Source organism: Eschrichtius robustus, chromosome 12, assembly GCF_028021215.1.
Source record: "Eschrichtius robustus isolate mEscRob2 chromosome 12, mEscRob2.pri, whole genome shotgun sequence".
Lineage (NCBI taxonomy): Eukaryota > Metazoa > Chordata > Mammalia > Artiodactyla > Eschrichtiidae > Eschrichtius > Eschrichtius robustus.
The window spans coordinates 88,201,025-88,226,881 of NC_090835.1; the positions used below are offsets into that span (position 1 = coordinate 88,201,025).

The window sequence follows — 25,857 nt, forward strand, 5'->3', positions numbered from 1 at the left end:
AGGGTGTACCCCAAAATTGTGTAAAGAAAAAACAGGAAGAAGCAAGAGATTAAAAAAAAAAAACCCTATAGGACCAACAAAGAGATAATCACCCTACGTATTTTTTGGGGGAAAAAGTCCTTCCCCACGTTTTTCTGAAGGCTTATTTATTTAAAGATATTTTCCTGTCACAAATGACCTTTAAAAGGTAAATAAATAATTTCTCCTAGTTAATTTAGGAATTCCCACCCCCCACTATGGCTTTAGGGACAGATCCAAGTTTTATGTTCACTGCAATTTTCACAATTTTTCGTTTTTTTGGGGGTGAGTGGGGTGGGTGGAGGTACTCGTTAAGAAAAGTTTTACAAAATTACAGATAAAAAGTGAGTTATAGGGCCTTCATGGGAACCAGAAGGTTAAGTTTATCAGCGTCATTAACAGACTATATTCAGCAACAAGTTTCTGAAAGAACTGTCTCTGCAGGGAAGTTTTGTTTGGTCTGGTTTGTAAAGGTGAGATTTTTTTTTTTAAAAAAAACAATAGCAAATCCAGTGAATGGGATAATGCTGTCACCAAAAGATGTGTCTTACCATACAAGTATCCAGATCTTCCAAACGTTCTATCTCTGTGAGCTCCTCCACCATGACGATGGAGCGTTTAACGGGCTTCTCCTCAGGCAGCTCGATCTCCAAGGAATCTTGCTGAGGAAGGGCCTTGCCACGTCTGCTGAAATGGTCGGCCTAGAGAGTCAAGACACATCCAAGGAGAAATGAAAGCCCAGAGGCAAGGGAACAGCAGGTCAGCTGAATTCCAGAAGATACCTTCCACAAGGTGGCGAGTGAAGGATACTGTCTGCACTTGGTTAATGGCGACTCTTAATACATTCACACTGGAGTACGTTACCTCTTTTATCATCTTTCTTTGGAAGGTGGAGTATTTTAAACAAGAAATTACAAAATCGCCTTTTAAACATCTTTTGAGACGTTAGTTGAAAAATAGGTAATTCATAAATCTTTGCCATGTTCGTGTAAATATGCACAAAGTAGGCATGTATTTTTGTTTTCCAAAAGATGCATTATGAACATTTTCAGGAAGTTGATGTCATTTTTTTCAGCTTTCAGTCTTCAATACAATCACCTAAATGTCCGTCGACAGATGAACGGATACAGAAGATGTGGCACATATATACAATGGAATATTACTCAGCCATAAAAAGGAACGAAATTGAGTTATTTGTAGTGAGGTGGATGGACCTAGAGTCTGTCATACAGAGTGAAGTAAGTCAGAAAGAGAAAAACAAATACCGCATGCTAACACATATATATGGAATCTAAAAAAAAAAAAAAAGAAATGGTACTGATGAACCTAGTTGCACGGCAGGAATAAAGATGTAGACATAGGGAATAGATCTGAGGACACGGTGGGGAAGCTGGGATGAAGTGAGAGAGTGGCATGGACATATATACACTACCAAATGTAAAATAGATAGCTAGTGGAAGCAGCCGCATAGCACAGGGAGATCAGCTCGGTGCTTTGTGACCACCTAGAGGGGTGGGATAGGAGGGAGGGAGGGAGGCTCAAGAGGGAGGAGATATGGGGACATGTGTAAGCATATGGCTGATTCACTTTGGTGTACAACAGAAACTAACACAGTACTGTGAAGCAATTATACTCCAATAAAGATCTATTAAAAAAGAAAAAAAAAAACACTAGGAAGGAAAGACGTCAAAGGGGAAGGACAGATTGAAGTCGCTGGATTAGACCCACAACCATAACAACTCGGGGCTGGTCTGGATGCTGATTCCAACATTTTAACTGTAAGAAGACATCTCTGAGTCAATTGGGGAAATCTGAATAGAAAGTGGATTCTCACTGGTAATAAGGAATCTTTGTTGATTTTGTTAGGTGTGACTGTTTCGGCAATCATGTAAAAATCATGCTGCCAGTTAGAGACGCCTTCTGAAGTATTTACAGCAAAATGGCATGGTATACGAGAGATACTTTAAAATAGGCCAGAAAAAATTGTGTGTGTGTGTGTGTGTGTGTGTGTGTGTGTGTGTGTGGTGTGAGAGAGAGAAGGGGGGGGAGAGAGAGAGGTAGAAAAAGCAAAGAAAGATCAGCAAAATATTGGGATAATTGTTAAAACTGAATAGTGGGCAAAGGAGGGCTCATTGTCATACTTTCTCTGTTCTTGTCTGTGTTTGAAATTTTCAACAATAAAAATGTTTTCTCCCCCTTGGGGAAAAAAAAAATAAGTGAAGCATGATGTCATTGCCACCAACATTACTGGTGGAAATATAAGGGAAATTTAAACCAGAAAAATAACTGACACAGGGTAAATGAGGAGACCACTTAGTACAAAAGAAAATAAGTATTCTTTTTTGTTAATTTTATTTCGTATTTCCTCTGAAAGAATTTCTTTCTATATCTAGTGCTCAAAAGTATCTAACGAGGGGAAATAAAATGATTCCAACCTTCATTATTTTTAAAGGACTAAAAGGAAGGAAATTGCTAATAAAAATTTTAATTATTGCTAGCTTTCATTGTTTTCATGTAATAATTATTATATTTTACATAACTTATTAATTACCAGTGTTATACTTTAGATAAACCTAAAAAAAGTAAATGGTAAGAGATGAAATAAACTGGGCTGAAATTAATAAGCTCTAGTGCTGAGCTGATTCATCACCAGGAACTTTGAAACGTTGAGAACCAGTTGACAATTCTATGGAACCTTCGGGAATATTTCTAAACTTAAGTCGGAGAAAATATTAATGCTACTGGAATGTCTTTGAAAGCAGTATTTCACTTTGAAGGTACAATTTCTTTCACACAGCAGTTAAGCTCTCAACTTACAATCCAAATCAGCAGTAAGAAATTCAAAACGAAAGTGCATTCACACAATTCTTTTTCGATTGTAAAAAGAAAATGTCAGTACTTAGAGTTACCATATTCTTCAAAGAAGGACAAATGCAAAACAAGTGAAAATATTCAAAGTGTCAGTGTAGTTCTCACATGCAGCCATATTGATACAACATCTAGTATTTGTGTCATCAAGTAGGCATCTTGAGACAGTCCCTGGAGCTGTAGGTTATCAATAAACTTTCTATAAAGGATGCTTTATTGATTTTGTTTTTGCTTTTTTTAAAAAAAAGTTTGAATTGTGATCTCTTGACAAGGTTGTAGCTCTTTATTGTGCAACGAACTGCAAACCAGTGCTTCTTAAAATCTCTGTGGTGAGGAACCAGTTTTTTGTATTTCCAATTTGCCACAAACCAGTATGTTGATAAAATACAATACAAATTTTAAAAAAAATTTAAATAACATGTGTTTGGACATTATTGCCATGTCAAATTGCTCTAGAAGTCTCTCCACGCTTCCTCTTAGTTTCTGAACTTGCCTTGTCATGGACTAGTAACCATTGATTAGTGGGCCAGCTCCAGTCCATAGGCAATACTGGGAGTAGCTAGAGATGTCCAGCTTATCTTTTAGATTTTAGAGAAGAGTCAGATATTTTTCTCAAATGAATTTTTCAAAATACTCATTTTGTCTGCCTCGCAGAAGAAGCTGTTGCTGCTCCTGTGACTTTGGTGTTCTCTACCGTCACCCAACAACTCAATGCCATTAAACTGTAGGGTATCTACAGCCTACATAGTTAACCTGCAATTCTTCTCTGGAGAAAACACTGTCATAACTTGTTTGGGAGATTTCTACTGCATCATATCACAAATATTTTCGAGACACAAGATATAGCCACTTATAAAACCTTCATCTGCACCTCAGAGGACCTCGTGAAGTTTCTGATATATTTTTCATATGCACTGATATTGGAAATATTTCTACCTAGTTTCTACCTTGATGTAGAAGCAGTCTCTAGATGAAGAAAATTTTAGTTTTTCACCTTGGTGATATCCAAAAGGCCTGGTGAGACACTCGGCAGCTATCAATTGCTGGAATATGTCCATTTTACTCTTGCACTCTCTTTGGACTCCAAACATTTCATTTCCGTCATGTTTTTAAGAATACTCTGTTATCAGATAATCATATCAGAGAACAACAAAACGAGCACAGATACATTAAATACAGGTGAGCCTTGGACTACGTGGGTTTGAGCTGTGCAGGCCCACTTACACGAGAATTTTTTTTAGTAGTAAATACTACAGTACTACACGATCCGGGTTGGCTGAATCCTCGGATGTGGAGAGCCAACTATAAGTTATATGTGGATTTTCAACTGCAAGGAGGGTCCTGCTCCAAGCCCCCGGTGTTGTTCAAGGGTCAACTATAATCTAAAAAAAATTCTCAATTTTAGACCTTAGTCCCAACATCATCTCCTATCAAAATTTTTGACCTGTACACATTATAAATGAACAACAATTCTGAGTACTGTCGCTTCTGCTTTGCCCTTCCATTCTCTCTGGAGAAATTCTAACATGCTCTAGAACAGCTGGAAGCAATGAAGAAGGAGGAGGAAAACTAGGATTTTAACCCATAAAGCTGCAAAGGAATAAAATGTAGAAAAGCAACCACATCCCCACGCCGGAGGCTGCCCTGCATTACCGCAGACCAGACCAGGGGTTAGGATAAGGGTTCAAGATGTCCACAGCACTTACCAGTTTGTGATGGCAGTGTGAAAGTGCATCCAGAATTTCATCCACGATTCGGTCAGATAGGAAGGAGGCCACGGTCAACTTCACTTCACTGTGTGAAAATCAGAAGCACAGAGTGGCATTTTAATTTGTGCAAGAGGGAAAAAAAATCACCCACCCTTGATACTATGTTGATAAGGTCAACTGTGATCTAGTTTCTGTCTTTGAAAATGGCATACAAGAATGTGCAAACAGGGCTAAGGATTTCCAAAAATAAGCCTTAAACACTGCCATAAACACACAGGTAATAGACTTTCTTCACCAATTCCAACCTGCCTCCGCAATTTCAAAACTCAAGATTTAGCGGTAGAAATGAAAAACATCTGGATAAAGACAAACTTAATGGGAACCATATGTACCATGTGGGAGGAACAATTCATCCATTGACATAAATGAAAACAAACTTGGGCTGGAGTAAATTAAGAAAATCTAGTCTGGTTGTGACGTCTTGGTTATTTCTTTCATATGCATATCCACCGCCTTTTACAAAACTTTTTACCAGTCAAATGGTACCATATTGAACTGCTTCTGCTTTGACTTGCCATCAAGTCAAATTCACTGTTCTCTTGCCTTTTATGAACAGAAGTTATCAAAATGTTAGTTTTAGTGCCTCTTACCTAACCTTACAATGATGCCCAGACAACAAGAAGCAGCTTGTAGTTTTTACTAATAAATGACTCAGCCACTAAGGTTTCCATCAGAGGGCTGGTATTTTAGTTAGCATTTTAGCTATTTGGCATTCCCAAGAATTCAACTTCCATGTGTGTCTTCAGTCTAAATAACCCTACCTAAATGCACACATGCACAAATGTGCATAAATGCACAATACATTGAAAGGTAAATGTGCTGGAGAGATACATACCCACGTTCCAACATCGTCACATAATTTCAGCCTACTTCTGAAGTCAATAATTTTAAAAATCTTCGAGCAGGGAAAGAAGTTATCAAAATAAGATTATTTATTCCTAAAACTAAAGTTGAAAGTATATTTGTGTAATAAGGAAAAATCTTTCTAACTGCAAGGCAATAATTTGCATTGCAATGTTTCTGCTCAGAAGATTTCTGATGGCAGTGCAGAGGGGAAGCACCAACTCTTTGATGACTACACTAAAAATTTTCCTGGGCTACATAAAAAGGAATGTTTCTTTAATTCCTGTCTCTGAAACAAGGTGTCACTAGCTATTTGGTTTATCTAATACTATATTATTCCCCAGAGGTGTCCACTGATAAGATTCACCTGGGTTGCTTATGAAAAATACAGATAACTAGGTCCCACCCCAAACATCCAGAGAGGCCTGGGAATGTAATGTTAACAAGTACTTCCCCTGATGCTTTCAGACATGTTTGGAAATTTTGCTTCCTTCTAAGACTACAGAGTCAGTAGTTTGTTTCTCTTCTCCACCCCGCCCCCCTCTGAGGTCGGAAGGGAAAGTTTATTGCAAGTTATAACATCAAAAAAAGGTTCTTAAAAAGAAAACAATAGATACATGTATATGTATAACTGAATCATTTTGCTGTGCACCTGAAACTAACATAACATTGTTAATCAACTATGCTCCAATATAAAATAAAATCTTTTTAAAAAAGCAATTATTTTTTAATGTTTCAGGACCATTCTATCATTTTGCTACTGGACGCTCTACTTCCTTCCTGATTGAACTTCCAGTTTGCAAAAATTTTAAAGGAAAAGATTCAATTTAGCTTGCATGTGCCTATTTTCATGCTATCAGTGCTCAGTATAATGCATTATAAGAAGCCAAGTAAGGAGTTAGTGGACATATAACTGATTTATTTAAGTGAGGAGTTTTATACTGCTATTCAACTTTTAGAATTTGCCCATTTTCAAGGGAAATGAGCATATTTGACAGAATCTGGTACTCCAGGAAAGGCAGAATATGATCTACTGGTGGTTCAATCTACTATTATGAAAAATGGTGGTCAATACATTTTTTTTCTCCTTAATACTTAAGGGGCTTCAATAAAAATTCTGAAACTACAGGTTACAGAAATATGTAAGCATACCTGGGCTAGAGTTCATAAAAATCACAATCTGTGGGGTCCTAAAAACCCTCTGAAAGTCTTTTCTTAATTTCTCAAGTCCTTCCAGTTGCCTTGCAATTCAGTTGAATAGGCATTAGGATCTTTGTTTAAAAGACACACACACACACACACACACACACACACACACTACAGCTGTATCTTAGACCTGAAACTGTCTAGTTACTACAGAATTCCTAAACCCTCAAAGTTCTATAGTCTAGCTTTAAGGTTATCAGCCTTTGATATCTATATTGTGATGATATAATTTTTTTTGCATATTTTGTTTTTAACTCTTATTTTTCTTGCAGGCTGTCATCAAGCTACATCATGATGTGTCAGTACCTCTCTCAACTCTCCAGATAGGAGCTGTTATTTTTGCTACTCCTAATTATTCTTATCAAGATTTGGACATGGTTAAAATGGGAAATTTTAAACGCTTCTGAATTTGGTTTTTAGTCACCTGACTCTCCAACTAGAAAACATAATGAGAATTAGCTGAGCTATAATGTAATACTGGTGATCATCCCAGAGTTTCTACGTAAAAATCCAGGAAAGTTTGTTGGTGACCACACCTTCTAAATATTTATACCTAGGCATAATTTTCAAACTTTATCAAGCAGAAATCTATGTAAACACTCCAGAGCACCATTAGCACATACAGAGTCTCACAGACCCATCAAAGAACCCAAAGGAAAACATGGTGAAGTCCTAGTGGGCCTCTTTGCCTATTTATAGGCTGTGCATTGGCTCCGAATAGTCTGGCGGTAGAAAGTGAACTGACCTCACTCTTCAAAAGTTAGTGATTTATAAAGGTGAAAGATAAGCTTCAGAAGCAGAGAAAAAGAGGGGGTTACAAACATGTACCCCTCTCTTAAAAAAAAGAAAACTCTTAAAAAGAGCAGGTAACTGGGGCATATCTGGGGTCATCTGATTTTGGAAATGTATTAAACCTATGCATTTATGCACAGCTATATCTGTATATAGCCGCTTCCTCTTAGACATGTCTAAACACATTCTGTACAAATAAAGCCAACGATAACGCTCTTCACAGCTGCCTCAACTGCATTCACAGACACCGCAGCTCCTCGGTTTATTAACATTATAAACCTACCTAATTTTGTTAAGGATATCAATTCCAGACTGCTCCAACAGGACATTTTTAACAAAGGTACGTGGGATGGAAATCTTTTCAGTGCTGGCATGAATCAAGTCTTGCCGAATGTGGGCTTTTTTCATCACATTGGGACAAAGATTCTCGGCAGCATCAACCATGGACTCAAGCAACGCCTGCAATGCAGCACAAGTGGAGAGAGAGAGATGATGACACAGCCCCGGCGGCGCCCGCCATAAAACTGAAAGGTGGTTATATATGACGCCAAGCTCTCGGAGAACAGGGACACGACAGAGTCCCAGGTGCGACTAGGGATTCGGAGCTGCCCTGGGGCGACTTGTGACTGCTGGGTGATCACTGATCTCAGGTGATCACTTTAAATCAGACACCTGGCAGATCCACGCAGGCTTCACCCTGGCATCTGAAGCATGATGGTGTGCTAGCTGTACTTAACACAGAGGCATTCATGATAAGATTTAGAAAGACACATATACACCAATTTACCACACCAGACTGTTCTCCTGGGTAATAGCAAATAAAGTTACAGATGTCCCTAGAACATACATCAAGTTAGAACTCTTGTGCAATTTCACAAATCACAGAAACCTCAAATCAGGGTGAAGCATTCAATAGCTCCATCAAAAGAGCAGTCGTAGCAAACCACTATATAACAACTGCTAGTTTTCCCCTTTTAAAAGAAAAGCTTTAGTGTTAAGCAAAATTATAATTGTTATCAGAACAATAAAAAAACATGAATAACAGACAAAAATATTAACAGAGCACTTTATAAACAACATTAATAATAACAGTCAAAACCTACTTACATAGCACTTCAGAATTTTAAAAATGTTTCGTCCATTTTATCCTTCCAACATCTGTGAAGATGGGTACAGAAGCTATTCGTGTGATCACCATTTTATAGTTGAAGAATAGGAGCTAAGGGAAGTTAAACAATTTGCCTGAGATGGATGGCACGGCTGGTAAGTGTGGAAAGGGCACCCAAGTTAGCGTCAGACCTAAATTTGAATCCCAGCTGAGTGACACTGGGCTAAGTTACTGATCTCTCAATTTTACTTTCCTCATCTATAAAATGGCAAATAAAAAAGTTCTTGTCTCATAGGATTACTGAAGATTAAATGATATTACATGTGTGAAGTGTTCAGTATCGTGTCTAGCATACAATAAAAGTTCAGTATATCACAGATAATGTTATTAATTTGTTTTCAAAGATGCTAATCTTCATGATAAGATCCCAGCATATACCCTGAGAAAACCATAATTCAAAAAGAGTCATGTACCAAAGTGTTCATTGCAGCTCTATTTACAATAGCCAGGACATGGAAGCAACCTAAGTGTCCATCATCAGATGAATGGATAAAAAAGATGTGGCACATATATACAATGGAATATTACTCAGCCATAAAAAGAAATGAAATTGAGTTATTTGTAGTGAGGTGGATGGACCTAGAGTCTGTCATACAGAGTGAAGTAAGTCAGAAAGAGAAAAACAAATATAGTATGCTAACACATATATATGGAATCTAAGAAGAAAAAAAAAAAGTCATGAAGAACCTAGGGGCAAGACGGGAATAAAGACATAGACCTACTAGAGAATGGACTTGAGGATATGGGGAGGGGGAAGGGTAAGCTGTGACAAACTGAGAGAGTGGCACGGACATATATACACTACCAAACAAAAAATAGCTAGCTAGTGGGAAGCAGCCACATAGCACAGGGAGATCAGTTCGGTGATTTGTGACCACCTAGAGGGGTGGGATAGGGAGGGTGGGAGGGAGGGAGACGCAAGAGGGAAGAGATATGGGAACATATGTGTATGTATAACTGATTCACTTTGTTATAAAACAGAAACTAACACACCATTGTAAAGCAATTATACTCCAATAAGGATGTTAAAAAAAAAAAAAAAGAAAGCCAAGCTTGATCCCATTACTATTGCAGTATGAAGGGGACTAGTGGAGATTATGGAAAGACTAGTCTCTCTGCTCATATATTCACATGCAAAGCACGATGCCAACAGTACAATCTCTCATCACGCTGTAGGATGAGCAGCAGGGCGGCAGGATGTTTATAAAGATCTTGTGAAAAGCAGGAGAGGAGTGGCGGAGGCAGCCACTTGAGAAGTTTCCAAAAGCCACTCGTATTCTGACAGGGCTCTGTCCCTGTGAGAACTCTGACTAATCACTCATTTAGTACATTATTCCAAGAGAGCTACAAGCAATGCCAAATGAGGCAGTTTAAGACAAATCATTGTCCTCTTTGGCATTAAAATAAACACATTCTGTTCCAGATGGAGTAGCAGAGTCCAGCACTCCTGATAAGAACGACCTCAGGTATCAATACACTGTTTGAATTCTGTCATGTTCATCAATATAGCGTGACTTTCTGAAAGGTCCCCTGCATGACAGTGCTAATTCAGTTGGAATGAACTCCAGACCTAAGGAGGGAAGCCTGGCTTCCAATGTAGACCCCGGCGTGAAATTTCTGTGGAATGTTAAGTGCGCAGCGTTAAGTGAAGAACCTTTCCAGATCTCTGCTTTCTGACCTATAAAATTATTTCTAAGGTCTCTTTCTGCTCTACAAATCGACTACTGCATGATTTTTGACCCTGTAAAAAGGAATTTCATCCTGCCCTGGGCATCCAATTCGACAGATATTTTGCAGTTAGTCCCCTACCACCACCTCTAGCCCGACACTTTATACTCTACAAAGTGATTTCATCCATGATTTCCTTTGATCCACATCACAACCCTGTGAGTAGAGGTAGATTTTAGCAAACCCATTTTATAGATGAGAAAATGGAGACTCGGAGGAGATAAGTGACTTCCTCAAGGTCACTTAGCTGGTTACTGGAATAAGTGAGAAGGGGACTCAGGTGTTTCGTCTTCTACTCTTGTTTCGTACTCCAGCCGCCCTTTTCCAATGCTCTGCACATTGCCCAAAGGTGTGTCCCTTTCGGCTCTCTTCATTACCTACAATTTTCATCCCCTAATGCTGGTACCTAATGCCACCATGGTGGATTTTCTGGTGACAGGGCTGGTAAAAAGGGGAGAAAGGATCACAGGATAAATTTGTAATGCAGCCCCTGACCACTTCTTTGTGTCTAGCCCCCAGCTCAGGTCCTTAAACAGCATCTCCTTCCAAGTCCCATGGCCCTCTGCACACCAAACCACATTCTTCAACATCCATCCTTCCCATGGCTTCAAGTTACTACCTATATTCCAATGGTTCTCAACTAAATGTTTACCTATAGCCACCTACCCAAAACATCCAATGCATATATAATACAGCCTATTAGGAATTTCCACCTGGATATTCTACCATGGCAAGGTCAACTACAACATGTTTGGCCTCCCGTTAACCCCACCTAAACAGTAACCGCAACAGCAAGATCAACCATTCTTGCAAAGTTTTTATTGTGAGGTACGGTGCCAAACTAGGGCAGAAATTTGCAACTCTCCCTACACTCCACCTACCTCAACTCCTTCCACCACAACTATCTCTAAAACATGTTAAATTTACTCCTAGACATTTTCTCAAAAGTGGAAATATGCCAAACATATTACTCATTAGCACAGAATAGAAATCCCTGAAATATCTGGTAAATGCTCAATTTTCTAGCCTCATTTTCTGTCATATCTCTATATTCCCCTTCTAACTATTCATATCCAGTTATAGGGCAGTTCCCCACATGATCCAGGCCCTGTCTCCATGCTTTCTACAACTGTTCTCTTAGCCTAGAATCCTGTTCCCCTCTGTAGCCAGAATAAATCATCTGTACTCCTCCCTACTCAGCTCAGCTCAAGCACCACCTCCTGGAGGATATGTTCTTACTCTTGTTCCTTCCGCGCCCTTCACACTCCAAACTGCGTTTGATGATCTCATAGCATCCAGTGGGGACCTCAGTAATCAAATGTGTTAGAAAACGGTCAAGAATGCAGTAATCTGGGGATCCAAGGACGCCTTTGAGAATCGATGCACACTCATCCAGAAAAATTGGTATGAGATTTTACACATAACTTTGGAAGTTCATCGAGAGCTAGAGGCACCAGACTCCAGATACACAACTTGTACCTGAGAGCAACTGTGAAGCCCTACCCTCTCTCCCCAGGGCCTAGCACACTTCTTGGAACAATCTCTAAGAAACATATAAAAAGTATTATAAGCCCAGGAACTTACTGAATGTGGGTTCTGAATAGTCCATCATTTTTCTATTGATCAATGGTAACTCACTGAAGGTAGCATTATGAAAATTTGCATAGATGTATGGGTCCATTTCTGGGATCTCTCTGTCGCACTGGTCTGTCTACCTCTGCATACTGTCCTAATTATGATAAGTCCTAATACGTGGTAGGGCAAGACTACCAACCTTCTTGTTCTTCCTCGTAAGTGTCTGGGCTTATGAAGCCATATACTTCACTCTAAGTACTGGTTTAGCGGCATCTCACAGGTTCTGATTACTAACTACTTTATTGTTTAATTATAAATATCCTCTAATTCAAATTATGCCCTCCCCTTTGACCCTTGGGTTACAAGTAATTTTTAAATGTATAAACATGTGAGGTTTTTCCCTTTTTTAAATTGTTATTAATTTCTAATTTATTTTAAATGAAACCAGAGAATACCGCCTTTGAAAATTGTTGAGATGTTCTTATAGACCTCATGTCAAATATTTCACGTATCCTTGCAAAGAACTGATAGTCTCCTATTATTGGTGCACTGATCACATAGGTCCACTAGGTCATAATTGAGAATTCTATTGTTCAAATATTCTTTATCATTATAAAGAATTTTTTCAAATATTCTTTATCATTACTTTATTTACTTGATCAGTCACTGGCAGTCATTTTGAAAGATCTCTACCATAATAGTAAATGTTATCAATTTTTCTTTGTAATTTTGTCCACTTACTCATACATATAAAGCCATATAATTAAATACATACACAGTTGAAATTATCTCTGGCAAATTGGATCATTTGTCATTATTCACTGATCTATTTTAACTCTAGTAATGCCTTTTTTTTTTTTGGCCACACTGTGCAGCATGCGGGACCTCAGTTCCCTGACCAGGGATCAAACTCATGCCGCCTGCAGTGGAAGCGTGGAGTCTTAACCACTGGACCGCCAGGGAAGTCCTAGTGATGCCTTTTCTACTGCATCACTAGATTTTGAGTGAGAGCATTCCTTCTGGTGTGGAACTGAACCTTGTATTACAGTATGTTTAGGATCATTATCAACTGCCCATGCCAACCCAAAATAATCCCGAACATTTCCTAATGCTCCTCTTGGTATGCAGTATGATCCCTGGTATACTGCCTCTGTTTTGGTGGTTACACTAGAAATTTTAACCTGCATACTTTACTTCATGTCTAAAGCAGCACTGTCCAATAGAACTTTCTGAGATGATGGGAATACGTGTGCTGTGCAATATGGGAGCCACTAGCCACAGGTGGCTATTGAGCCCTTTAAATGTGGCTAGTGCAACTGAGAAACTGAATTTTAAATTTCATTGAATTTTAATTAATTTACATTTAAATGACCATATGTGGCTAATGGACAAGACAATGGACAACCCAGATCTAATGTTGATCCCTTAAATCTTTTCCAGAATAAAACTAGGATGTTAGACTTCTTTTACTCACTCCTAACTGACTTAGATGCTCACTTCTAGTATTTTACTTGCATTTATTCTTAATTTGACAGCAAAAATTAGACATCAATGTTGTTGTCTCATACAGTTGATGTTTCACATTTGGCATTTTCCCTGCTCACTATTCTTTCCTGCAGCTCAGACCCTCTTTCTTTGATAATGTTTCCTTTGTCCTAAAGCATATCCTTTAGATGTTTATTAAGTGTGGTCTACTGGCAGTAAACTATCTTGGATTTTGTTTGGATGAAATGTTTTCATTTCATCCTCATTCTTAATAGTAGGTTTATTGAGTATATAATTCTTGATTTGTTCTCTCAGAAGCATGAAGATATTATTTGTCTTTTTAGCTTCCTGTCAAGAAATGAGCTGTCCTGTCAGTCTTCATTTTGATCTTTTTAAAGTAATATGGCTTTTCCTTCCCTCTGGCTCCTTTTAAGATCTTCTCTTTGTCTTCAGTGTTTTCCACTTTTCATTACAATGATTCGAGACATGGATTTGCTTCTATCTTTCCTGCCTGGGTTTCGCTGGACTTCCTGAATCTGAAGATTCTAGCCTTTCATCAATCCCTGAAATTCTCAGCCACCATCCCCTCAATTGTTACCTTCTCCTATTTATCTTCTCTTTCCTTCTGGAAATCTAATTTGGCTTATGTTAAATTTTCTCACTCTATCCATGTTTCTTAACTTTTCTTACATATTCTCCATTTTGTGAGTCTATGTGTCCTACCTTGAGACAACTTGAATGACCAGGCCCTGTATTTGAAATGTGATAATCAGATTTCATTTTGCATGTATCTTCCAAATGATAGTTAGGAGAATCTATATTTCTTAACTGTAAAAATAACTAATGGTACTTAAAAAACCCTGTACAATATTTGTAAAATAAATTGAGTTAATATCCTTAACATGGCAGCTATGCTCACATATTCTTGCAGTGAGCAAATGACTAGCTGTAATTCATTACAAGCAAATACAACTTCCACACTGAATTGCTCTGAAATTTCTCTTTCTTTTGCTTTGGAAAATATTATATAAAATGTAGGAAAATAAGAAAACTCAGAGAACTCTCCCAGCAAACTGAGTTAGTACTTGCCAAAATGCCACCTACACCCCTCAGGCCTCATTTCCTTGGTAAACCTGATATTTACCAGTGAAGTATTTCACAGTTGAAGCCCTGAGGGAAATGAAGTATTTTCAAGGCCAAAACAAGCATTCTAAAATTTAAGTCCAGAAGGGGAAAATGAAAGTTCCCTTATGTTAAAACATTCAAATCCCACTTATTCATCTACGATTACCCCAGGAGTAAATGTTAGGATCAAAAACAGGGAAAACAGGAGGTGAGTTGTCATTTAAAAACACCTAAAACAGGCCAGTCCAGAGAAAATATCACCTCGTTTCAAAGAAGGACTTTCTCCACACTTACTGCTTTCTCCTCCTCCAGGAAGTTTGCTAAGAAGGCTGGCTCTTCCGGCCATTTCTTTGGCTTTTCTGAACTAGTATTTTTTTGACAGATGACTCAAAGAGCTATTTGAACTTATTCTTATCCAGAATTCAAAATGTGTACTACTGACCATGATACAGGATGAGTAAATATTAAGGATAAAATCTCCCTAATTATCTCCAGACAAAGACAATCTTGCGCAAGGAGGCTCAGTCCCAACAAATTAGGTGACTTGCTTGGAGCAAACAGCTCGTAGCAAACCCAGGTCACAAATCCAGCCTTGCTAGTCCCATTTTTTTAAATTCACTACAATAAAAACATATTTTTACAAAATAATACATTCACTTTAGCTTTTGCTAGTATAACATGTTAATCTTAGAGAATTTCAGAAATAGAGAAAGGACTCTTTTTTAACCAAACAAAATATAATACTACTAGTGAAATAAATAAGGACACAGTTGTTTAAGAAACTGAATATTGATTGTAGTAAAAATACATTTTTTTCCTACATAATTTTAAGAAAATCAAGGTGCTGGAAAGCTATATAAATAGATAAATGGGGATTTTTTTTTTTTAATCATAAAATGATGCCCACTTGTCAGGTCAACTGGAAGGAAAAAGAAAGGAAGTAACTGCCTATAGTCTGTTGAAAGTATCAAAAACTGTGAACTCAGTGAAAGAGAAATTAATAAGTAACATTTAATTAAGAAGTTGTGGTTGAGGATGTGCTTTGATTCATGCCACAAGTCCCTGAAGGGAAGAGAAGGGAAGAGAACTTGCAACTCAAAAGGATTGAGAGTAAAGAAAACAAGGGAGTGGGGAATAGAAAAACTCAGGGCATTTGGGAGCCGGGGACCTCAGAGATAGAATGAGAGAAAAGCAGGCGATGACACTTGCAAATAAGGAAGCTGTAATGAACGGAGAACACTGGTGACACTGACAAGGGGCCAGAAAGGTCAGCCTCAAAAAATTCGGAGATGGGCTTCCCTGGTGGCGCAGTGGTTGAGAGTCTGCCTGCCAATGCAGGGGACACAGGTTCGAGCCCTGGTCTGGGAAGATCCCACATGCCGCGGAGCAACTAGGCCCATGAGCCACAATTACTGAGCCTGCGCATCTGGAGCCTGTGCTCCACAACGGGAGAGGCCGCGATAATGAGAGGCCCACGCACCGCGATGAAGAGTGGCCCCCGCTTGCCCCAACTAGAGAAAGCCCTCGCACAGAAACGAAGACCCAGCACAGCCATAAATAGATTAATTAATTAATTAATTTTTTAAAAAGTTTAAAAAAAAAATTCGGGGAATGTCTATTTACAGAAAAATATTTTTGGTCCTAAATATATTGTTATTATTTCAGGCTTTTAAAAATTCAAATGCCTTTTACTTTAGACCTCTGCCTTCTACTCCCTCCCAAGAATGACTGGCAAAAGTCAATTCCAACCATCTGGTGTGCTGGGAAGGAAACGGACCAAAATTTCAAGGGATAACTTGTGGTTTAGACCAGTTGAAACAAGTGCCCGTAGGAAGCCGTTTGACAGGAAAGTTCCAGTTGCAATGTTTCATGCTGATTTAAATGACAGCCCATTCTTAGTATATAAGGAATTCTTACAAAAACTTTAAAGGAAAAAGTTAGGCAATAGATACAAATATGTAATTTACAAAAGAAGAAATACAAATGGATAATAAAATTACTTGATGCATCACTGGTTATTAAAGAAATCCAAAAGACAAAATGAGATTTTTTTTAACCTGTTACACTGACAAATATTAAAAGGTTAACATGCTTAGTATTGGTGAGGGTGTGACAAAACAAGCAATTGGGTACACTACTGGAAAACAGTTTGTGAATACATACGAACGTGTAAAATGTGCGTACCATTTGACCTCAGAATGGATCAACTACAGGCATTGACTCTAATAGGATTAATCAGAAATTAGAAAATAAATTATGCTGGCTGTGAGATAATAGAAAAGGTATATTGGTCTCTGCCCCCAGTTCCTGGCACAGAGCTCCTGAAACCCTTGTCATTTCCTCAGTGATAAGAACACTAGGAGCATCTTTTGTTCTAATATTTGGTCCTTGATCCTGGTTCCTGACACAGGGCTCCTGAAACCCTTGTAATTTCCTGGGTGATGGGGTGTCTTTTGCTTTATTGGGTGGGCTCTTGGATGGCTCCTGGATGAGGGCTGGTCACTGGAAAGACCAAGACATGATTAGAAGCTTGGAATTTTCAGCTCCACACCCGCCTCCTAAGGAGAGCTAAAAATGGATTTAATGACTGGCCATGCCTACATGACAAAGCCTCCATCAAAACCCCAAAAGTATGGGTTCAGAGGGTTGGTGAACACGTGGAGGTGCTGGGAGAGTGGTGTGCTCCAAGAGAGCATGGAAGCCCTGAAACCTTTCCCACATACCTTGCCCTGTACATTTCTTCCATCTGGCTGTTCATCTATATCTTTTATCATATCCTTTAATAAACTGGTAAACATAAGTGTTTCCCTGAGTTCTGGGAGCCACTCTGGCAAGTCAACTGAACTGGAGGAGGGGTTATAAGAACCTCGGATTTATTGCCAATTGGTCAGGAGCTCAGGTACAAACTGGACTCCCAGTTGGTATCTGAAGTGGGGCGGGGGCAGTCTTGTGGGACTGAGCCCTTAAACTGTGGGATCTAATGCTATCTCCAGGTAGATAGTGTCTGAATTGAGTTAAATAGTAGGACACCCAGCTGAGGGGGTGGGGGGTGGGGGGGAACCCGTCACATCTGGTGACCAGAAGTGTCAAAACTGAGGAGTTCTGTGTGAAAGTAAAGGAGAGACACAGAGGAGGACTGAGCTTCCCCAGTACACTGGTACATCTATACAATGAAATACCATGTAGTCACTAAAATGATGATGAGTACTCACTGATCTAGAATTGTATTCACGATATTGTACCAAATATAAAAAAGTACGTATAGTATGATCACATACGTAAAATTGTGTGTGTAGACAGAGAATGTTTGGAAATTCACTAAAATATTAAGAATGATGCTACCTCCGGGATTTCAAGTGATTTTTACTGTTCAAATGTTTCACAAAGAGTAGTTTCATTTTTTACAGTCAGAAGTAAATAAGCAACAAAGATGACTTTATTTTAAATGTGTAAGAAAGTATCCTTTTTACATATTTGATCCTTCATGGAGGATAAAACAAGTGCTGTAAGGTAACAACTGATCTGGCAGAACTCTGTACCAACCAACCAATCCTTTTTCTACCCCTTTGTCTTTGCTCAGAATGTATTCAAAATAACCACAGTTAAGTAAAATAAAAATGATACACAAGAGTCTCTCCGTATTGTACGTACAGGAAGAAAGGGGCTTAAACTCCTAAATAATCCACAATGTTCTCTCCCACATTAATTAAATTTACAAACAGAATAATTAGCATGTTGCAAAGTTATGATTGAGTTGCTTATCAAATCCCTCTGAGCTACAGCAATTGTGTTCTCAGAAGAAAACGAACCAAATAAATATAAAAATTTAGACAAGGTCTTTTTAAGGCATCCTTGAACAGACAGATCGAAAATGATGAAAACTTTCGGAAAGTGAAATGTCTTCTGCTGTAGCTGTTTCTTGAAGTTACCTTAGGAAAAAGCTGGTCTTAGGTTACTCTCGTCACTTAAATTTCAAAGACTTTTTTTTTTTTTTTTTTTTCAACCTATGAGCTTATAGGCAAGTCTCCGCTACTTTGGGTGCCTTGTAACTTCATTCTAAATCCCTTTTTAATCTTTCAACCAGCTCTTTACCTAGTGGCAAACTCTCCATATACGCAGCAGCTTGGCACTAAGCACACAGCTCCTGTCATCTCTCCCATTCTCTAAATCAAATGTAATAACAGGAGATACTTTTTCGCGAAGCAGACTTCTCTTTCTAAGCAAAAATCAATCTTTCCCTTATCAGTGGCAACCTGTCATACGTTAAATACGGTTAGAGATTTACCATCAGAAACAAAATTGAATTTGATAGGTTTTACTTGATCTTATTATGCAAAAAGTTATTCCAAAAATTATAAATGAAGCTGGGAAAGGCACGGCATTCAATTTTTACTACACATGCACACATGCGCGCACACACGCGCCTATAAAACATAGGATAGCATGGTATGAAATGCTATCATACATAGTTAAGTCATAACGATTTCATTTTCCAAAATAACAGAAACCACAAACCTTGAGTTGTTCATCTACAACTCTCGTAACTTCTCCGGCCATTGATTCCAGGGTCTCCTGAATTGGACTGGATAACAAGCCACTGGCTCCCGCCCAAGATGCACCACCAACGTGGTATAAATTTGGTAACAACTGTAAGAAAAATAAAAGTAACCTCTCCATAATAAATATTTAAATAAGCACCAAAGTCACTGCAGAGTTCATAAAACAGGGTGGAGAAATACTAGCGATAAACAAAGATCGTCTTGATGAAAGGCCCTTTATACCAATTAAAAAACTGCTTTGAAACCAGAGGAACAGTACCTTACCTGTTTGTGGCTTAATGTCTTCATCTCAGGTGTGAGAGTATTTGACTAATCCACGAGGTTCCTCCTACTTATAAAATTCAATGATTGTGTGATTCTAATAGCAGAGCCTGGACCAGATCCCAGGTTTTCTGACTCCCAGTTAGTCCTTTCTCTATGAAATCACACTTTGGGGACCACAGTCTAAGTTGAGAGAAGCTTCCTTTTAGAGGTGACAGAGGAGAGTTTCGTGCTATCAGTTTGGCAGTAGAATCATGTGCAATGAGTTGCTACTCACTGAAACTACAACTACCTCCCAGTTACCTAGAACCTGATTATACCCTTTGTAAATCACACTGACCCTCTGCTTTTAATTCTATACAGCCGGCTGGCTGTATCCGAGGCTGCAGAACCCGTGGATGAGGAGGCCCACCTGTGCTACGCCATTTTATATATAAGGGATTTGAGCATCCACAGAGTTTGGTATCTGCAGGGGGTCCTGGAACCAATCCCCCCGCAGATTCTGAGGGACAACTGTATTTTGATTATTGGTAATTAGCACGGGTACAGAAAGGAGGCAAAGACTAACTCAGTTCACCTTGCCACTTGTTAGTAACCTTGAAATTGGGTAGAAAAGTAAATTTAGTTAGAACTAGTTCCTAAAACTGAAGTTTACAAAGTCTTTTTATTCCACGGGACTCACGTAGCTGGAAGTGAAACTCACCGTTTTAGAGTTCTTAGCATCACGCATGAGCCTCTCTGCTGATTTCAGATCTTCCTGGACAGCACCTCCCCCACAGTTTCGTAAAGAGTTGAGATGATCTTGTACTTTCACACATATTCTGTCAATCATCTGCTCCACACGTAACAATGAGAGCAAGCATCCAAGTCACAGCCAATGTTCAGACAAAAGGAAACACTGAATGAGGATGAACACTTCTCCTAACTGGAATCTTCAAGAAGACAGCTTAGAGCCAATTATTAATTTATCTATTTCTATAAGAAACCTTTAGCAACGTTAATTCCAAACAAACATGTAAGGGATTTTGGTCCCCTCTCCTGCCTTAGGAAATGCAGCATGTAGAACAAAAGTGAATACTTCTTGATGATTCAGAATCTCATAGCTACTCAGTGACATTTTGCTTGATAGTAACTCTCCTTCATTAATTTTTATTGAGTACCCTCTATGTGTCAGACATAGTGCTGGGTACTGAGGAAATGGAAAAAGGAGATGTACAATTCTGAGGCAGTTGATGACAAAATGATGCCCACAGCCAGTTGGTCTCAATATTATGGAAATCAGAACATCCCTGGAAATTAATATTTTTTAATTAGTTCAATTATATCAGGTAATTTTCTACCAAAAAAAGCACAAGCTGAGGTTTTATTATATTAACATAGGCAATAATAAAGTTAATAACATCTAGTTTCTATTCTATTAATGTCCTTCTCCCATGTTAATTACATCTGAATCACTTTCAGATGTTTCATGGATTTAAACATAAAACCCACAGGGTAGTGGCAGATCACTACTGTGGACAAAAACTAGTACAGAAGGGTAAGATTATGCTCTATTCTATTTGTATGTATAAAGAGAAACATGAACAAAGCTAAGACGTCTTAAGAAAAAGACAACTACAGTGTGGTTTTAAAAGTTTCTCCAATATTTTTTTAATAGATCTTTATTGGAGTATAATTGCTTCACAATACTGTGTTAGTTTCTGTTGTACAACAAAGTGAATCAGCCATATGCATACACATATCCCCATATCCCCTCCCTCTTGAGCCTCCCTCCCACCCTCCCTATCCCACCTCTCTAGGTCATCGCAAAGCTAATCTCCCTGTGCTATGCGGCTGCTTCCCACTAGCCATCCATTTTACATTTGGTAGCGTATATATGTCAGTGCTACTCTCTCACTTCATCCCAACTTCCCACCCCTCCACCCCAGGTCCTCAAGTCTATTCTCCATGTCTACATCTTTATTCCTGCCCTGCCACTAGGTTCATCAGTACCATTTTTTTTTTTCTTTTTAGATTCCATATATATGTGTTGATCAGAGCCGCAGGTTGTCTATTCTTAAAAAAAAATTATTTATTCCCCAGAGACCCTACATATCAAGTCCTATCCTACCTGATAATTCATTCGGCAGAGGTGACGATCCAGCAACAATCTTTTTTATTTAAATTCACACTTCTCTATTTATTTTGAATTATTTGGTACAACAGCTATAGGAAGCCAAAATCAGCCCTCCTTCCCCCGTAAATTCCACCATAATAGAAACTTTACTACACTGCTCCGCAAACTGAAGGTCTGATTATAGAGCCCACGTCTACTTGCTGCAGCATCACCAATTCTCCTGCCTTTCTCTTTTAAAAAATCAGGTTCGTAACGTCTACTCCATCTTCTTTTCTAGTGTATGATGAAGACAACCCAGTAAAATAACACCACTCAAAGCACTTAGTCTCTTGACAAAGGGTCAGTGATGCTAATGTTAATGTATGACCTCTAAAAATGGTTCGTTATTCACCTGACCCAGAAAACCCCACAAAATCATGCAAGTCGAGAGGTTCAAATCTTCGCGTTCACTTTAAGAACACTCGTGAAACTGCCCAGGCCATTAAGGGTACGCATATCCGAAAAGCCACCAAGTATCTGAAGGATGCCACTTTAAAGAAGCAATGTGTGCCATCCCGCCGTTACAATGGTGGAGCTGGTACGTGTGCCCTGGCCAAACAGTGGGGCTGGACGCAGGGCTGGTGGCCCAAAAAAGAGTGCTGAATTTTTACTGCACATGCTCAAAAATGCAGAGAGTAATGCTGAACTTAAGGGCTTAGATGTAAATTCTCTGGTCATTGAGCACATCCAGGTGAACAAAGCCCCCAGGATGGGGTGCAGGACTTACAGAGCTCATGGTCAGATCAACCCATACATGAGCTCTCCCTGCCACACTGAGATGATCCTCACTGAAAAAGAACAGATTGTTCCTAAACCAGAAGAGGAGGTTGCACAGAAGAAAAAGATATCCCAGAAGAAACTGAAGAAACAAAAACTTATGGCCCGGTAATAAATGACACAAAAAATAAATGCAAAGTAAAAAAAAAAAGAAAAAAAGAACAGCTCCTATGACTGTAAAATGTACTGAGGCTACATAAGTGAACTACGTGCAACTCCCGTAGGAAAAAGAAGTTACATGAATAATGCTTCTCATGTAATAATCATCTCCCTGACCAAAATCTAAGCTTGTAGGCAGGGATCACATCTTAATTTTCTGCATTTACACAGCACCCTGAAGAGAACTATGTTTTTTTTTAATCTTAATTGATATAAATTCCAGCTCTTCCAACTATTGTATTGATCTGTGCTTCCTGAAACAAAAATGGTCATCAATAATTCATATCTCGGGCTTCCCTGGTGGTGCAGTGGTTGAGAATCTGCCTGCCAATGCAGGGGACACGGGTTTGAGCCCTGGTCTGGGAAGATCCCACATGCCACGGAGCAACTGGGCCCGTGAGCCACAACTACTGAGCCGGAGCGTCTGGAGCCTCTGCTCCGCAACAAGAGAGGCCGCGATAGTGAGAGGCCCGCGCACCGCGATGAAGAGTGGCCCCCACTCGCCGCAACTGGAGAAAGCCCTCACACAGAAACGAAGACCCAACACAGCCAAAAATAAAAATAATAAATAAATAATAAATAAATTTAAAAAATAATAATAATAATTCATATCTCACGAAGAATGAATACCTAATCAAGAAACAAAATGAACCCCATACTAAGAAAGGAACTGATATACATCTGAGGCCACAAAAGACTAATTTGAGAGGCATGTAGATGTGGCACCATAAAATTGATCATCTTTAATAATCACGAGAGACCAGAGACCCTTGAAGCGCATGCCATTAAGCATACACCAAGGAGAGAGGGTCTAAATGAACTCAGCAAAATGGTCTTTAAGTAGAACTTTTAAAATCACATCCAAAAGAAACATAAAAATTTTGTTCTTCGATTCAAATAAGACATTAAATCTCACAAGTCTCAAAGATTCTTCTGTACACACACTTGCTAAGGGTCAGCACAGCCCAATAGATCACATTCAGATGCTTTGCAACTAAAGACCTCAAGGCCCAGAAAAGTGAAACTATTTAAGATGACACAGAATGATTACACAGAATGATGACACAGAATGATGACACAGAATGATTACACAGAATGATTATTACTATTTAAGATGACACAGAATGATTACACAGAATGATTACACAGAATGATTACACAGAATGATCATATTCAAGTCCCTAAGATACACAAATAAAAACAAAGGAAACTGCAGTCTGAAAGACTGTCATCTCTTTGGTTATCTCATGAAAGACCTCAGGGTAGACGACTGCATTTGGGCTCTTGATTTTCAACTCCCTACTTTACCCTAACCCCTAGTGTTCCATTTTCTAAAGCACCCCAGGAAAGTTGTTAACTGCCACAGTTTGAGAAGCTCAGTTCTTTCCAAGGAAATGTACTTGGACTTGGTCTTCTTTGAGTCCTCATCTGTCTTCCCATGTTCTTCTACAGGTCACATGTCTTCCCCCTTGAGAGCACTCTGAACAGTCACAAGCTCTCTTCCATGTGACAGTCTTGCCCACGTTTGAACACAACTATCTTTTCTTCTCTAATCTTTTCTTCTTCAGGCTTAACATTCCCAGTTCCTTCTACCATTCTACTGTGACACCATTGTGTGGTCCCTGACTGCCACCTCCCCCTGTCTACCCCAGGTCACTTCTCTGAATTCTCCCTCCATCTAAGACCGTCACAAAACATGCCCCCCCTCAATAAAATATATCGTAACAGAGGAAGAGTGGATCAGTAAGCTGAACGGGGCCATCACCTTTCTTACCGTAGAAAGTATACTTTCATTAATGTGGTATAAGTCAAACTGGCTTCTTTGGCAACTAAATCACACAGCAACTCACATCTCACTTGGTGGTGACCACTTAGGCTTTTCCAAACATACTGGGCTATAGAACCCAAGCGCAGAACTTAGAACCATTAGCAATAAATGCCATCTTTGGTTGCTTGCAACTTGTTACAACTGTTCTCAGTCCCAGCAAATAGCTAGCTCGTGGAAAATTTTATCTTCCTCCTTGTCTATTTCTTTATTCAATTCAAAAGAAATATACTCAACACCTTGCATTGAATGAGATACAGTCCTGAGTAAGATATACCCTTTGCCACCAAGCAACGTAAAAATCTAGAAGTGGAAAGAAATATTCACAATTAACAATAACACAAGATATAGTTTGCATAATGTAATATCCACAAAGACAGGCACATTTTATTCACTGCCAAAGCTCCATCTCCTATAATAGTGCCTGCCATATCACAGACCCTTGTAAGTGTTTATTTAATGACTAAATAAATGATAGAAAGTTCTAAAGGATTTCAGTCAAGGAAGGGATCACATGTAGCTGATGCTGAAGGTAGCTTTTAGACTGGGTCCTGAAAGATTTCTACAAACTGAGAAAAGTGAAGGGAATTTTAAAAGCAAAGAATGAACATAAGCAATGGCATATCCAGACACCTGTGATTCCTATTTCCTGATTAGGAACAGAGATACTTTATTGTGGGAGATCAGATTGGAATGCTGAGTTGAGGCAAGATAGTGTAAGACTTAGGCACAGGCTAAGGAGTTCAAACACCGTGTACAAGGCATAGAGCATCTATTCCCCCAGCTTCTCCCACAATTGTGAAGATCTAAAAATTCCTTACCCCATAACACTCACAGTGACTCGGCTTCCCTGATACAAAGGAAAAGGGCTGTAAAAAGCACAAGGAGACATGGAAGATGAATAAACTAGTTCTTGCAGTGCTTGTAAAAGAAGACATAGGAGGGAGTTAATACAAAGCCTTAACAAGAGGAGAGGCAATAGAAACGGAAAGAAAAGAATGGCTGTAAAAGACACCTTGAAGGTAAATGGTCAGTAAATAGTGACCTTGGATGAATGAAGCAAACGAGGCATCCAAGAGGACTCCAGGAGTTCTATCCTCAGTGAATGATGATGTCACTGAGAAAAATGGCAAAATCGGTTGTTCCAAGGGATGAGTTTGGTCTTAGTGACCATGCCATCTCAGAGGGCCATCTGGATGAAGATGCTGAACAAGCAGTTGAAAAAAAGGATTTTCTGGAAAGAAACAGGGACTGAGGGGATAGATCCAGGAGTCATCCACAGATGAGAGAGTTAAAATGGCAGAAGCAGATCAGATAGCACTAAGTACAAAACTCTGAAAAATGATTGCATTTGAAGGATAAAAAGAGAAAGTTATGTAGAAAGGAGACAAAGAGCAGCAGAAAAATATTCAGAACAGCACACTGTCGGATGAACCAAGAAGTGCGTCTTAAGAAAGACGAAACAGTCTATAATAATGATAATAATCGTAATAATAAAAATATAGCTACAAACAATGTTTACTAGTGAGGAGCCAAGTACTTTG

The 25,857-nt window shown here is 38.9% G+C and overlaps 1 protein-coding gene across 3 annotated transcripts in view; it reads right to left on the reverse strand.

Annotated features, from left to right (window-relative positions):
* Positions 1–25,857, reverse strand: part of CARMIL1 (capping protein regulator and myosin 1 linker 1) — a 320,425-nt gene that overhangs the window by 58,781 nt on the left and 235,787 nt on the right. For all 3 annotated transcript variants that reach the window (XM_068559097.1, XM_068559096.1, XM_068559098.1), the window contains exons 25-29: positions 20,101–20,229; positions 19,093–19,224; positions 7,780–7,955; positions 4,593–4,680; positions 570–719 (exon numbers count right to left, since the gene is read on the reverse strand). In XM_068559097.1, coding sequence (XP_068415198.1) covers positions 570–719; positions 4,593–4,680; positions 7,780–7,955; positions 19,093–19,224; positions 20,101–20,229 — 675 coding nt within the window. The remainder of the gene's footprint in view (positions 1–569; positions 720–4,592; positions 4,681–7,779; positions 7,956–19,092; positions 19,225–20,100; positions 20,230–25,857) is intronic.